Raw genomic sequence first — 14053 nt, 5'->3', positions numbered from 1 at the left:
AATAAATAAACTTCAATTTTGAGTGCAAAGTTAAAAACAGGACAAGACCCACCAGGAAATAACGGACAGAAAGGATTGGTAGCACAGTACATGTCATGAAGACTCAGACTTTTTCATAGTGTTCGTACTACCCTCATGCAAAAGAAGCTCCCAATTACTATATTTTATCAATAAAGGTTCAGTAATTCATAGTAACTGTCCATTTTTTAAACATTTTAATTCGCTTAGTTTCTTTTTTCTTAGATGGAGAGGGATGACTTATTTTGGGTGGAAATAAAATTAGATACATGAGCTCAACATTCTTTTCCTAGAGATAAGGCTCTTAGAACATGATGGGAAGCATATGATTGGGAAATAAAGGCAGGCTGTCAGTGAGGTTTTCGAATACCCACCCTAGTTTAATAGATTTCCTTTCTGTTTCTTGACTTAAACATCTTGCTGTACAATTGATACTTTTTTATATTAAGAATATTTCTGTAACTTCTAGTTTGAGAATTAGGCCAACATATTGAATGTATCTAATTATTTCTAGTTTTGGTTTAGTCTGTAGAATTTTTTAATCAGTTAAATATAACTAAGTGTTTTATTCATAAATTACTGTCCTTTTGTTTATTTTTTACTCTGTACTTTATATGAAACAAATGCAAACATATTCATGTTGCTAGTATTTTATAGGCTTAGTACTTAAGTTACTTTAGTTGTACAACTGACTTGGGTTGCTAAAATGAATTATTTTACTCTTTAATATAACTAACAGTTTTTATGTATTTTTAAAAATATTACTTTTATTACCCCCAAGTACTTCATGGGGTGTGTAGGGGTGGGGATGAATTTATCATTTTCATTAACTTGTGTGATTTCTAGAAACAAGACAGTTTCCTTGAAATTTCTTTTTAAATAAAGCCAAGATGCCAGCTCAATGATCCCTTCATTCCTGGATAAGGAACCTTGGATGTGGCTAGCTTTGGTATTTTTCTAAAACAAACCTTGGCACTGTATCTCAGTAGTCTTGTGCACTTCGTGCTGTTGTCCTCTCTTTAGCTGTTGGTGGTGCAGGTAGGCAAGTAGAGCATGATCATGGAAAATAGAGCATAACTACTAACCAGTGGTACTTTTAGGAAAGGGAGTAGGATAGGAGGAATGACTAAAGGAACATTTAGTTAACTGTACTGTTAAAATTTTTTGGAAAATTTGTGTAATAGAAAAAGGAAAAGTTATGTGAATGATCATTTTAGATCACATAGGATTCTTCTCTTATAAACAAAATTTGCAGGGATCTTTAATTCAACTTGTAAAATTATTTTTGCTGAGGCAAGTTTTGCCCAGGTAAGTTTTTATTGATGAAGCTAGTTTCTTTTCATGTAGAACCTGTGTGTGGGGGGGAGCATTAGATGAATTTCATTAATGCATTTAGTTACATCATTTCACTTTTCTAAATTATCATAATATCAGAACAGCTAAGATAGAAGGGGCAGGAGATTTAAATGAAGCCCAGTTTTACAAACCCTATTTAATGTGTAAGAGTTGTGATAATATCATCTGAAAAATAAATCTTCAAAGCCCTTAAGTTATTCAGTGTCAGCCTATCCTAAACCCCTGTGTCTTAGGTTCACCTTAAACACAAAGGTCTCTTCTAAGAGAAAAATTCATTGATACTAATAGTGCAAGAGAGGAACCAAAATATAAACTACAAAAGAATGAAATAAATGTTACATAAAGAAAGTGCAAGGTAAAAAATGTGTGACTTCTATAGCTATACAACACAATATGAAAACAACTCTCACACACTGGGTGGGGAATGATGAATAAGAAAGTAACTCTGATTTAAACAAAATTAATAAAGAAATGTTTTGGGGGGGAAAAAGAAGAAATAAAGTAGAGCCTAACTATGAAGGCATCTGCAAATGTCTTCAGTCACTCACTTAATGCGATGACATTTGATAGTGCTGAGATCGTTCACTGATTCAGGAGAGGATTTTCCCAAGGGGCTATCATAAGGGAAAGAGAAAATTATCCTAGTTTAGTGGAAGATACTGTTTACTAGGAATACTTGCCACCACTGCCCTAGTCATGGGGGGAGGAGATGGCTGGGAAGGAGATATGCATTTGCTGCCTTCAATTAGTCTCAGGATAAGCAAATCTGTACCAAATTAAAATAGCCAAGTATACCTGGATACTGGTATTGATGTGGAAATTGTCATTTTTTGATATTTCCTGATTGTAAAAGTAATATGGGTCAGTAGTAATCTTGTAAAATATAGAAATCTTGTAAAATATTAAAAAAACTCCACAATTTCACATTCTAGAGAGAACCATTAACATTTTTACTGTATTTTCTATAAATATACATAAATGGCTTTATATCTGTGATTCAGTCTTTGTGTTCAGCTTTTAAGAATTAGCATTAGATGAGTTTCATTACATGAAAATGAAAATGTCCTAGACATTTTCTTATATTATGTGACCCTTTTAAGGTAAATTTTATTTCTCTTTATTAGATTTACAGTGAAAGTAGAGACATTAAATTACACCTAATTATAAAGATGACATATTATTACAGATGTGAAGTCCAGTGTTTTCCTTTGGGGTTTAGAAGAGGATGTTTCAATTCTCCATATACAGGCATACCTCCTTTTATTGCACTTCACAGATACTGCATGTTTTTTACAATTTGAAGGTTTGTAGCAACCCTGCATTGAGCAATTCTATTGGTGCCATTTGGAGTGATCTGGAGGGAAGTAGGGAGTGACTTGCTAATGTATGGGGTTTCTTTTGGGGGTTATAAAAATATTCTAAAATTGTTGTGATGGTGATGGGTGCAGATTTCTGTTAATATATTAAAAACCATTGAATTGTCACTGTAAACGGGTGAATTGTATGACATGTGTTACCAATAAAGCTGTTACAGAAAGTAAATAAAATTACACGCTATATATGAAGGAGAATTAAAGGTGGGGAGGGATATGGTGGTGGTAGTGCTGAGGATGGCCTCACTGAGAAAGGAACAGTTGAGCAAAAACTTGAAAGAGCTGAGAGATTGAGCCATGTAGATACTTGGGGGAGGAACTTTCTAGGAAGAGGGGATAATCAGTGAAAGAACCTGAGAAGAGAGCATATCTGGCATGCTTGAGGAACAACAGTGAGCCCAGTATACCTGAAATAGAGCAAGCAGGAAAGAGAGCAGTAGAAAATGAAGTTGGGAGATGGGATCATGTAAGGCTATTGTAAGGACTTTGGTTTTTACAGTGAGGGAGATGGGGAGTCAGTGTAGAGTTCTGATTATAGGAGTGACATCATCTGACCAGTTTTTAGCAGTGGCTGCTGTACTGAAAATAAACTGACAGAGTGGAGCTGAGATATTAGAGAAAGAGAAGAGTCAGAGATGATGAGATATTTTTTTGGCCAGAGAAACTGAAAGGGAGGGGAAAGATTGAGGATGAGGCAGATGGGGGTGGGGGGATGCCAGGAGTTTTATTTTCAACATGTTAGTGAAAGTCATCAGACATCCAAGGACAGATTTGAGTAAGCAAATTGGACAGCTAAATCTGGAATCTAGAGAAGGGGGGTACTCAAGTAAAGATTGTATTTAAAGCTACGAGTCCAATCTACTAACACAATATACTTAATAAGACAAGACTTTATTTTCCCTTAAGATAGGCTCTTAGGCCCAGCCGGGCGTGGCTCAGCGATTGAGCACCGACCTGGGATCCAGGCGATCGGGGTTCGATTCCCGGTCAGGGCACATGCCCGGGTTGCGGGCTAGGCAGCCGATCAATGACTCTCTCATCATTGATGTTTCTCTCTCTCTCTCTCCCTCTCCTTTCCTCTCTCTGAGATCAATAAAGATATATTAAAAAAAAAAAAAAAGATAGGCTCTTAAACATTGTTGACTTAATTTTCCCCTGCCTCCAAAGAGAATAAATATGTTCCTTTTCTTGTATTTCAGGATCTTCAAGATGAAGTTCAAAGGGAGAATACTAATCTGCAAAAACTACAGGTCCAGAAACAGCAAGTACAGGAACTCCTTGATGGACTGGATGAGCAGAAAGCCCAGCTGGAGGAACAACTCCAGGAAGTCAGAAAGAAATGCTCTGAGGAGGCCCAGCTGGTAAAGACTGGCCGTTTACTGCTGCATATCTACACCTTAGTTGCTTTTCCTGGCTTAAAATGGAAACATTCTCTGTTTCTTCTTCTTGCTGTCGTTGGATGGCAATCTCTAATCAACACGGCATGTGAAGGAAATGGAACATGGTTCATCCAGAAATTACAGGCCCTCTTTAGGGAAAATAGGGCACTTAATGTACGATTTCTCCTAATTTTATTTGGAAGTATGGTACTTGTGCCTTTAACTATTTGTTCCCTAATTGCTCTTTTCTCTCAAAAAATTACATTTAAAATACCAAAATAGTAAACTAAACAAATAAATGTGTTGCATTATGGAACATTTTTAATGACATCTTTTTTTTAATCCCCCTTTCTTCTCATTCACCTCCGTATTATAGATCTCATCCCTGAAAGCTGAATTAACTAGTCAAGAATCACAGATCTCCACATATGAAGAAGAGCTGGCCAAAGCTAGGGAAGAGCTGAGTCGCCTACAGCAAGAAACAGCAGAATTAGAGGAGAGTGTGGAGTCAGGGAAGGCCCAGTTGGGACCTCTTGAGCAGCACCTGCAAGATTCACAGCAGGAAATCAGTTCAGTAAGTCTTTGCAGCAGCAAGAAATAGGAGAAATACACTCAAATGAGCCCTCACATACCCTTTTAGTAAATAATACTTTCTCAACTTCTGTTCCTTCTCTGTCTGCATAGTTTATTATCCATTTTTCAGTCATTTCATACCAACAGGTTTCTTGTCATCTGTCATAAATTAAGCTATCATTCATTTTGTACGTGTGATAATAATCATTGGAGTTGTGGTTAAGATGGTTTAGGTTAAGTGCTGACTGTGCCACTTACTACCTGAATCACTTTAGCATCAGGTACCTCATCTTTAAAATTGGAGAATTAATAATGTAGCTACCTCCCAAGGCTGCTGTGAGGATTAAATGAGGCAAAACCTGCCCTGGCTGGTTTTGCTCAGCCGTTAGAGCATCATCAGCCCAGGGACTGAAGGGTCTCAGATTTGATTCCAGTCAAGGGCATGTATCTCAGTTGCAGGCTCAATCCCTGGCCCCAGTCGGGGCACATGTGGGAGGGAACCAATCTAAGTCTCTCTCTCACATTGATGTTTCTCTCTCTCTCCCCCTTCCACTCTCTCTGAAAAAGCAATGGGAAAAATATCCTCGGGTAAGGATAAAAAAAAAAAAAAATGAGGCAAAGCCTGTGAGACATTTTAGTATAGTGTTTGATACATAAATGCTACCTAAGTATTGCTTATTTTTATAAATAATAACCCAGTATCTTTTTGTGATTCTAATTTTGTGGGGTTTGGGTTTTTTTAAATTTATCTTTATTGTTGAAAATATTACAGACGTCCTCCCTTTTTTCCCCCATTGCCCCCTTCTACCCCACCTCTACTCCTCCTGTGATTCTAGTTTTGAAATCAGTTTTGCTTATTTGGCAACTTTTAATTTTTAAATTAGTAGGTTTGTTTTTATATAGATAAATGTGCAGTGTTGTGGTGAGTCCAGCATATAGATCCTTTGCTTTGTTATTTCTAGGCCTTCCTAAAGTGGAGAATATTTTATAGAATGATAGTAAGATGGTTAGTTAGGAGCGTAGAAATCATGTAGCTGTTAACTTCAAAATAAAAGAGCCTTTCAAAGTGAGAGACAAAAAAGCATTTATTTGAGATCAATAAGAATAGCTATTTCAGACACACTGATTTAGGCAGAAGCCCATATAGTGTTTTTATTAGGAGACAAGTGGGTATTTATGAGAAGGGGAAGGGGAACAATTACATCAGTAGAAGGAAGGCATTTCTGTTGGTGCAGATAACATAGTGTAGTGATGTTAATTCTAAACATTTTTTTGATTGTTTGTTTTAATTGTTGACACTATTACAGATGTCCCCCATTTTCCCCGACTTTGCCCACCTCCACCCAACCCCCTCCACCCCTTCCCCTTAAGCATTATTTTTAATTTTCAGTCCACTAGTCATCAGTCCAGTAATCATAATAATTGCTTTCTTGTTATCTTTGCAAACAGTTCTTTGGGACACAGTGTTGCCCTAGGCCCATCCAGAGGTTATTTTGCTGTGGTTTTTTGTTGTTTGTTTATTTGCATTTTGTTAATCCTCACCCAAGGATATTTTTTCTATTGATTTTTAGAGAGTGAAGGGAGGGAGGGGGGAGAGAGAGAAAAAAAGACATTGATGTGAGAGAGACACATCGATTTGTTGCCTCCCGCATGTGCCGTGATTGGGGGCCAGGGATCAAACCTGCAACCCAGGTACTCTCCCTTGACCAGGAATCAAATCCATGACCCTTTGATGCACGGGCCAACACTAACCACTGAGCAACACCATATTTTGCCCTTTTTTAACATTCCAGAGGTTTGAGGCATAAGATGTGCAAAACAGTACCTCTGGCATGACAGCTCTGGCTCCATTGAAAGTGGCTGTGTTTATTTTTTTGGACATAACCCATTCCTTTTATTTTGAATTTGAACAAACTGAAACTATAATGTTGAGATTCATCCATATTGTAGCATGTGTCAAACATTGTATTCCATTGAACATTTATAGGTATTATGTTTATTTATTCCCAGTTAATGGACATTTGGAGTCTTTCTACTTTGGGGCTATTATGAATAATGCTGCTATGAACATTTGCATTTAATTCTTTGTGTGGACATGTTTTCATTTCTCTTGGGTATGGAATAGTTAGTTATACTGTAAAGTTACGCTCAACTTTTTCTTTTTTTCAAATATATCTTTATTGATTTCTGAGAGAGGAAGGGAGAGGGACAGCGATAGAAACATCAGTGATGAGAGTCATTGATTGGCTGCCTCCTGCACGCCCCCTGCTGGGTATCGAGCCGGAAGCCCAGGCATGACCCTTGACCAGGAATCAAACCGCGGTCTCCTGGATCCTAGGTCGTTGCTCAACCACTGAGCCACGCCTGGCCAGACTCAACTTTTTTTTTAACTTTAAATTGCCAAACTGTTTTTCAAAGTGTCTGTACCATTTTACATTCCCACCAGCAATGTCTGAGGATTCCAGTCTCTCCACATTCTTACCAACACCTTCATTGTCTATTTTTTTTTTATTATAGTTATTCTAGAAGGTGTTTTTTTAATTTGTATTTTCTTAATGATTAGTGATGAGTATCTTTTCATGTGCTTACGAGTAATTCATACATCTCCTTGGATGAAATGTTTGTTTAAATCTTTTGCCCATTTTAAAAATCAGGTTGTTTTCTTGTTATTGAATTACAAGTTTTTAAAATATATATTCTGGATATAATTTTTTTTTAAAAAATATATCTTTATTGATTTCAGAGAGAGGAAAGGGGAGGGAGAGAGAGAGATAGAAACGTCATTGATCAGGCCCGCAACCTGGGTATGTGCCCTGACCAGGAATCGAACCCTGATCGCCTGGATCCTAGGTCGATGCTCAACCGCTGAGCCACGCCTGGCCGGGCTGGATATAATTTCTTTATCAGATGTTTGATTTGCAAATAATTTCTCTCAATCTCTGGCTTGTCTTTTTGTTTTCTTTGACTTTTTGAAAGGGGAGTTCTTTCAAAGGAAGGAACATAAATAAGAAAAGTAGAAAGCACTCAGTATTATAAATTATCATTCAGAAAATAAAACAGCGTCTGTGAGCAAGGAAAATAGCCTCAGTAAACTGTACTACCGAGTGTGCCAGAATATGTTTGGTATCTGTAGAAGGAATTATATCCTTGTATCTGACCTCCAAACCTTAAGAATAAACATGTTGGGCACATTGAGTAAAACATCTCATACTGTATTCTAAGACAGGTTGTTTTGCAATGAAATATATTAAGAAAATCATGAATAACATTTTAAATAAAAAAATTTTAAATTTCAAAAAACAAAACAAAAACACACGTATTTCTTATATTTTACTCAGTGGCTTGTGTGTCTTTCCCACAGAGGGCAGTATATTCCCATGGGTCTGTAAAAATGAAAATCTCGTTGTAAACTTGCCTGAGACTTTCATTGCTCTCTAAAGCTTAAACTATAGCTTTTCTGAAAAAAGGAATAGTTGAGGAAAAATTTTCTAACTTGATGAATTTTCACCTTCTCACCTAGTACTTAAAGCTAGAAAAAAGCAAAGAACCTCGGACCTTAAATCTCTTGTTCTTGTATGATGGATACTACTTTATACAAATATTTTGAAGGTGTTCTAATAGTTTATTGCACTTTCCTTGCACAATGTACAAAGAGCTTGTGTTGCATGACTTATTTTTTTTTATATCACTTAAGTTTACTCAGAGACTAAGGAAGAACACAAGCTTAGTGACAGGTATGTGAGAGAGCCAGACACAAGAATGCCTAGTTCTGTTCAAGATTCTACTGATTGTGTCAGAAATAACCATGAGGAACAAACCGTCCTAAACATTCAATAGGCTAGCACTTATTACTTCATCTGTATGATGGGTATTATTTTAGTGTTAAGGTTTTAAATTTTTGATCGCAAGGTTGTAGTGGGTATTGAAATTGATTCAATAGTTATGATAAAAAAATATTTTTAATGAAATAGGAGAGAATAGAAAACATCAGAGTACATTACATGTAGTAAGGATAAGTATTCGTGAAACTTGTTTCACCATTGTATGTGTGTGTGTGAAATCATATATAAACTATGTATGATTATGTGTCTGTATTATATGTGTTTAAATTTATGTATACATATATACACAGAGCCATACAAATATATACATATATATTTACTGAGTTAGGATGTAAAATCTATTTCTTTCTATGGATTAAAGTAAAAAAAATCTGTAAGCCACTGGTCTTTAGCTCTAGTAATATACAAGGCACATTCTGTGTGTTACAAATGTGTAGTATCCAGTTTGGTAAATACATATGCTTCCTGATGCCCCCTGTTTAAATTTATAAGCACAGTACTTGTGTTCATTAAGTGAACATATATTAAGCACTGACAGTATGCATCATTGTGCTAGATGATGGAGATATAAAGTTGACACCAAAAGCTGTGGTCGCTGTCCTCAAAGAACTCAAGGTCTTTAACTTTTAAAAAATGGGCAAATTAGTGGAAAGGGACAGAGGAAAAAATTGCTATATAAAGTGGGAAATGCAGTGTGCTAGGCACTTTTACACACATCGTCCATCATTTACATAGTCTTTACATTTTATAGAGTTCTCTCAAATATATGCTTTTCTTCATATAACAGGTTATTATTACTCCCTTTTGAATTAAAGAACAGACTTGGAGAGGCTACTCTGGCTAAGATCACCTAATTGGAAGGTGACAGAGCTAGATTTACATCTGTCTCCCAATCCAAAAAAAAGTCTGTGGTGAATTACAGATTTCAGATTGAGCAACTTAAAAACCTTGTGGGTAAAATAAGTCCAAGTGAATAGAGCCCTTGATTTATGAAATGTCAGATCATTTTTATATTTGCTAAAACAAAAGGCATTAATAAAAGGAATTCTAATGTCATTTAAAATATATATACTTTATGAAAAATTAGAATATTCCTTTTTACTAAGAAACACTTTTTTGATTCTACCTTCTCAGTTTCTTTAAGATATTTGTAAATTTGTTTTTCTTTGCAGGTGTTAGTATAAATAAGCATTTTTTCATGCCACTGGGCCCCACTATTGTCCCAAGAGTATAAAGTCACTTGGATATTGGGATAAATAAACTTTTAGTGCCTTTTATTTAGCATGTTTGGCATAGTGTATATTCAGAGACTACTTCCTAGAGCTCTAGTCCATTAATAAGAAATCCCAGAGCTCATATTACTTTTGTCTTCACTCCTCTCCTTCCCAATAAGAGTATGGATGGCTCCAACGCCTTGTATACTGTCCCTCAACTTTCTTTATCTCTTCTAATGCTTCACCACAAAATATTCTCTTGCTCTGTCACTTTGCTCTCTTTTCCCCAATACCCTGACCCTTCTTTTTCTAATTATACCCTAAAGGACTGTCAGTATGCAGATATTTGAGTCAAAGTTCTTAGAGCTGTCAGAAGATGTACAAAAGCAAAGCCATATGGACTGGAATTTCAAGAGGAGGACTTACTGGGATGGATTACTGAAATCTCTGCGTCATGCTTCATTCCCAGCATATTCTCCTTATGGAAACAAATTTATCCTTGATCAAGTCTAGGGATGTAGCCATTTTTACATTGCATGTCCTTTTGATGATAGATTCTGTTTGGCCCGGCCGGGTGTGGCTCAGCCGTTGAGCATCGACCTAGGATCCAGGCGATCGGGGTTTGATTCCTGGTCAGGGCACATGCCCGGGTTGTGGGTTCAATCAATGACTCTCTCATCATTGATGTTTCTATCTCCCTCTCCCTCTCCTTTCCTCTCTCTGAAATCAATAAAGATATTTTTTAAAAAATAAATAAATAAAATAAATTCTGTTTGTACTCTTTCTTTGTATTGACAGATGCAAATGAAACTGATGGAAATGAAAGACCTGGAAAACCATAATAATCAGTTAAATTGGTGCATTAGCCCACACAGCATTCTTGTAAATGGCGCTACAGATTATTGCAGCCTTAGCACCAGCAGCAGTGAAACAGCCAACCTGAATGAGCATGCTGAAGGCCAGAGCAACCTAGAATCTGAACCCATACACCAGGAGTCTCCAGTGAGTCCAAAAGTTCCATAACCTTCATAATCAACTTCAGAAAAAAAATTGATTCAGATCAAAGCTTTGTTGACCATGCATGATATAAATATGTGGCCTTTCCTCATCTGAGGACAGTTGAGATTTTCTTTTTTGAGAGGCAGAGTGGGTACTAATCCAATAGTTCTAAGAGTTTTAACAATTTAAAAATGTGATTTAACCAATCTACTTGTTATTATAGCATGTTTTCGAAAGAGTAGTTCTGTAGATAACTTTTAAAAATTGTTTTTAAATACTCTCTGCCAAAGCTGAAAGTAATTCTTTGTTTCCCAATGTTGAGGACAGTTATTTACCAGTTATTTAGAGAGCACCAACTATGTGCAAGAGTGCTGCTGCATTATGTGTGAGAGCTACAGATAAAAAAGACGAGACCTCTGCCTTCAAGCAGCATACAGTCTAGTAGTGTAACACTGTGTGAAAGGACTTTGCCAAAGGAAGCTAGGATATTCAGCTTGAAGGGGGCTCAGAGAAGATGTAGGGAAAACTTCACAAGTGACCTTCAAAGTGAGAAAGGGGTAAGTAAGCAAAGGAGAAAGGGCACATTCCTGGCAGAGAAAACAGCATTAGCATCGGTATGAGATAGAGAAAACATGCTGCGCAGGGTTGTGGGAAGTTTTCAGAGGATATCTTGTGATGGTGGGGAGAGTATTGGTAGGAGTTGCGGCTTTCTCCCAGTGAGCACTTGCATTACCTCTGGTACTTTATCAAAATATAGATGCCTGAGCCCCACTACAAACTTGTTGAGCTAGAGTTTCTGGGATAGAGCCAGGTACATGTATTTTAAAAACAAATTCCCTTGGTGATTGTGATGTGTACCTGGATAAAAATGACCACTTTTTGGTCAGGGTCAGAGTAAGATATTTGGATTTATTTTGAAGCATTGGGGAATTTATCATATTACAATGAGTAGACATTAAAGAATTTTAAGCAGGAAGAGTCAGGATTAAATTTACCTTTTAGAAAATGTGGAAAATGGATTGGAGAATGGGACTGGACACATACTAAGACTGTTGGAATGGTCTATGTTAGAGTTGTTTTAGCCTATGCTTAAGTAGTAAGAGATGTAAAATTAACAGACTTTTTAGACAGTACAGTGTTAGACATTATAGAATTTTCTTTTAAGCACAAAAGGTAAAATTACTAGGTTGTTCTTCAAAGACATAGGATGGTGGTAAATGGAGATTGCCCCTGCCACTTCCTAGGCCTTATCATCTGTTATAAATCCAGCAAGCAATGGGAAACCATTGAAGGACTTTTAGCCTGAAGAGTTAAGATCAGATTTGCTTTTTAGACCTATTACTGTGATTATTATAAGGAGGATGGATTGGGAGGGCACATATTGGAGGCACAAAAGCAGGTGGAAGGTTATTACAGTAATTTGGACCAGAAATGATGCAAATGGATGATAGCAATCGTGAGGATGGAAAAGAAGAAAGAATTTGAGAAAGAGGTAGGAGGTAGATTCAGTAAGACATGGAGTTTAGCTTAGGGATGACCAAACGGAAGTGGTTAAGGAAGACCTGAGTGACTTCAATGCTTGGTGATAACATTTTCCCAAGAAAGATTATAGAAGTCACTCAATGAATATGTTCTGCTTGTCTTTTTATTTTCTAGTAATTTTTAGTTATTCTTTGTCAGTTTTCCTCCGCCAAGTAGAAAATGCATTGTTAGTTCATGTGGCATTAATATTTTATAGGTAGGAAGTAGTCCTGAAATACTGCCTTCTGGTGTGACTGATGAAAACGAAGTGGTGACTACAGCTGTTAATGAAAAAGTTTGTCCTGAATTTAACAGTGACAGCCATTCAAAAGAGGTAAAAATAATTTTATATATAAATGCTTTTATTGCTGGTTTCCCAAGAAGGGTTATATTCTATTTTATGCTAAGGAAAGAGAAAAATGTGTTAAATGAACTAACTTTATGCCACAGAAATATTTGTTATATTACCATCAGTTGATTTTTCGAAGCATGTTATTTTATTTTAAAATGTTACCTTTTAAAACTTTGGTTTCTAAAAATTTGTCTTAAAATTATTTTTAGGAGGACCCATTTACTGTAGAATCAAGTTCACTGACAGATCCAGTTGCAGATACAAACTTGGATTTTTTCCAGTCTGATCCTTTCGTTGGCAGTAAGTACTCTTATTTTTACATAATAAATTTACCAAAAAAGGCTTTTAAATATATAAACTGTATAAGAATTAGGGATTCATTTTGAGAGCCTACAAAAGTAGAGTGGCGAGTAAGGTTTTATATGCTCAGATTTTAGTATTTGTCCTCTTTAGGCTACCAAATCCTGGGACTAAGCCTTTGATTATGTTTTAGGAACCCCTGAATAAGAGTGTATTTCTTCTTCAGAACAGAGATCAAAAGGAGAGGAGATGGAGCACTCTGAAGTCAGTCAGCAGTTATTTACTAAAAGTGCCAACCCCATGCTTTTAAAACAGTGGAAGCTATAGTGGTTAGTAGCCTGATCTCTGCCCTTAAGATTTCTACAGTCTCATTGAAGAAACATAAGTTTAATAAATTAAAATATCTGATGTCATTCTAAATTATGCTAAATACTGCTTGTGTTAAAGCTCATTTTGCATTTTATTTATTTCTAAAATCACCTTGTGAAACTGATAGGTCAATTTATATCAGTTTTAAAGATGGGAAACTGATGCACACAAAATAACTTGCTTAGAGTCATAGAGGTAATGCGCCTAGATATTAGAACTCTTAAAAAAATCTTACTGAGATATATAAAGTGTTAAAAGATATATAAATTGGACCTTTAAAATGTACAATTAAATGGTTTTAGTATATTCACAGAGTTGTATAATCATCACCAAAATCTAATTTTGGAACATTTTTTATCACTCCCTAGAGCAGTTTCATACCCATTAGAAGTTACTTCCCAATCCCCTAACCCCCAGCTGTAGGTAACTGCTGATCTACTTTCTGTATCTATAGATTTGCAAATTTATATAATTATACAATATCTGTTCTATGTCTGGCTTCATTCACTTAGCATAATATTTTCAGGATTCACTCATATTGTAGTGTGAAGTGAGAGTTTAATTTGCATTTCTCTTATGACTAGTATTTTTGAGCATCTTTCTACGAGCTTATTGGCTATTCATATAGCTTCTTTGAAGAAAATGTTTATTCAAATCTTTGCCCATTTTTAATTGGGTTGTCTTCTTATTGTTGACTTGTAAGAGTTCTTTGCATATTCTCAATACAAGTCCGGAATCATACATATGATTTGCAAGT

At 36.1% G+C, this 14053-nt stretch overlaps 1 protein-coding gene across 5 annotated transcripts in view; it reads left to right on the top strand.

The window, feature by feature from the left end:
- The window catches only part of EPS15 (epidermal growth factor receptor pathway substrate 15), a 94201-nt gene that overhangs the window by 58391 nt on the left and 21757 nt on the right, over nucleotides 1-14053 (top strand). For all 5 annotated transcript variants that reach the window (XM_081143950.1, XM_081143952.1, XM_081143951.1 and 2 more), the window contains 5 exons: nucleotides 3947-4108; nucleotides 4503-4700; nucleotides 10554-10757; nucleotides 12493-12609; nucleotides 12837-12927. In XM_081143950.1, the coding sequence (XP_081000076.1) occupies nucleotides 3947-4108; nucleotides 4503-4700; nucleotides 10554-10757; nucleotides 12493-12609; nucleotides 12837-12927 (772 nt within the window). The remainder of the gene's footprint in view (nucleotides 1-3946; nucleotides 4109-4502; nucleotides 4701-10553; nucleotides 10758-12492; nucleotides 12610-12836; nucleotides 12928-14053) is intronic.

This window comes from Miniopterus schreibersii (assembly GCF_964146895.1).
Source record: "Miniopterus schreibersii genome assembly, chromosome: 8".
Lineage (NCBI taxonomy): Eukaryota > Metazoa > Chordata > Mammalia > Chiroptera > Miniopteridae > Miniopterus > Miniopterus schreibersii.
This window is presented reverse-complemented; position numbering and strand designations above follow the sequence as displayed.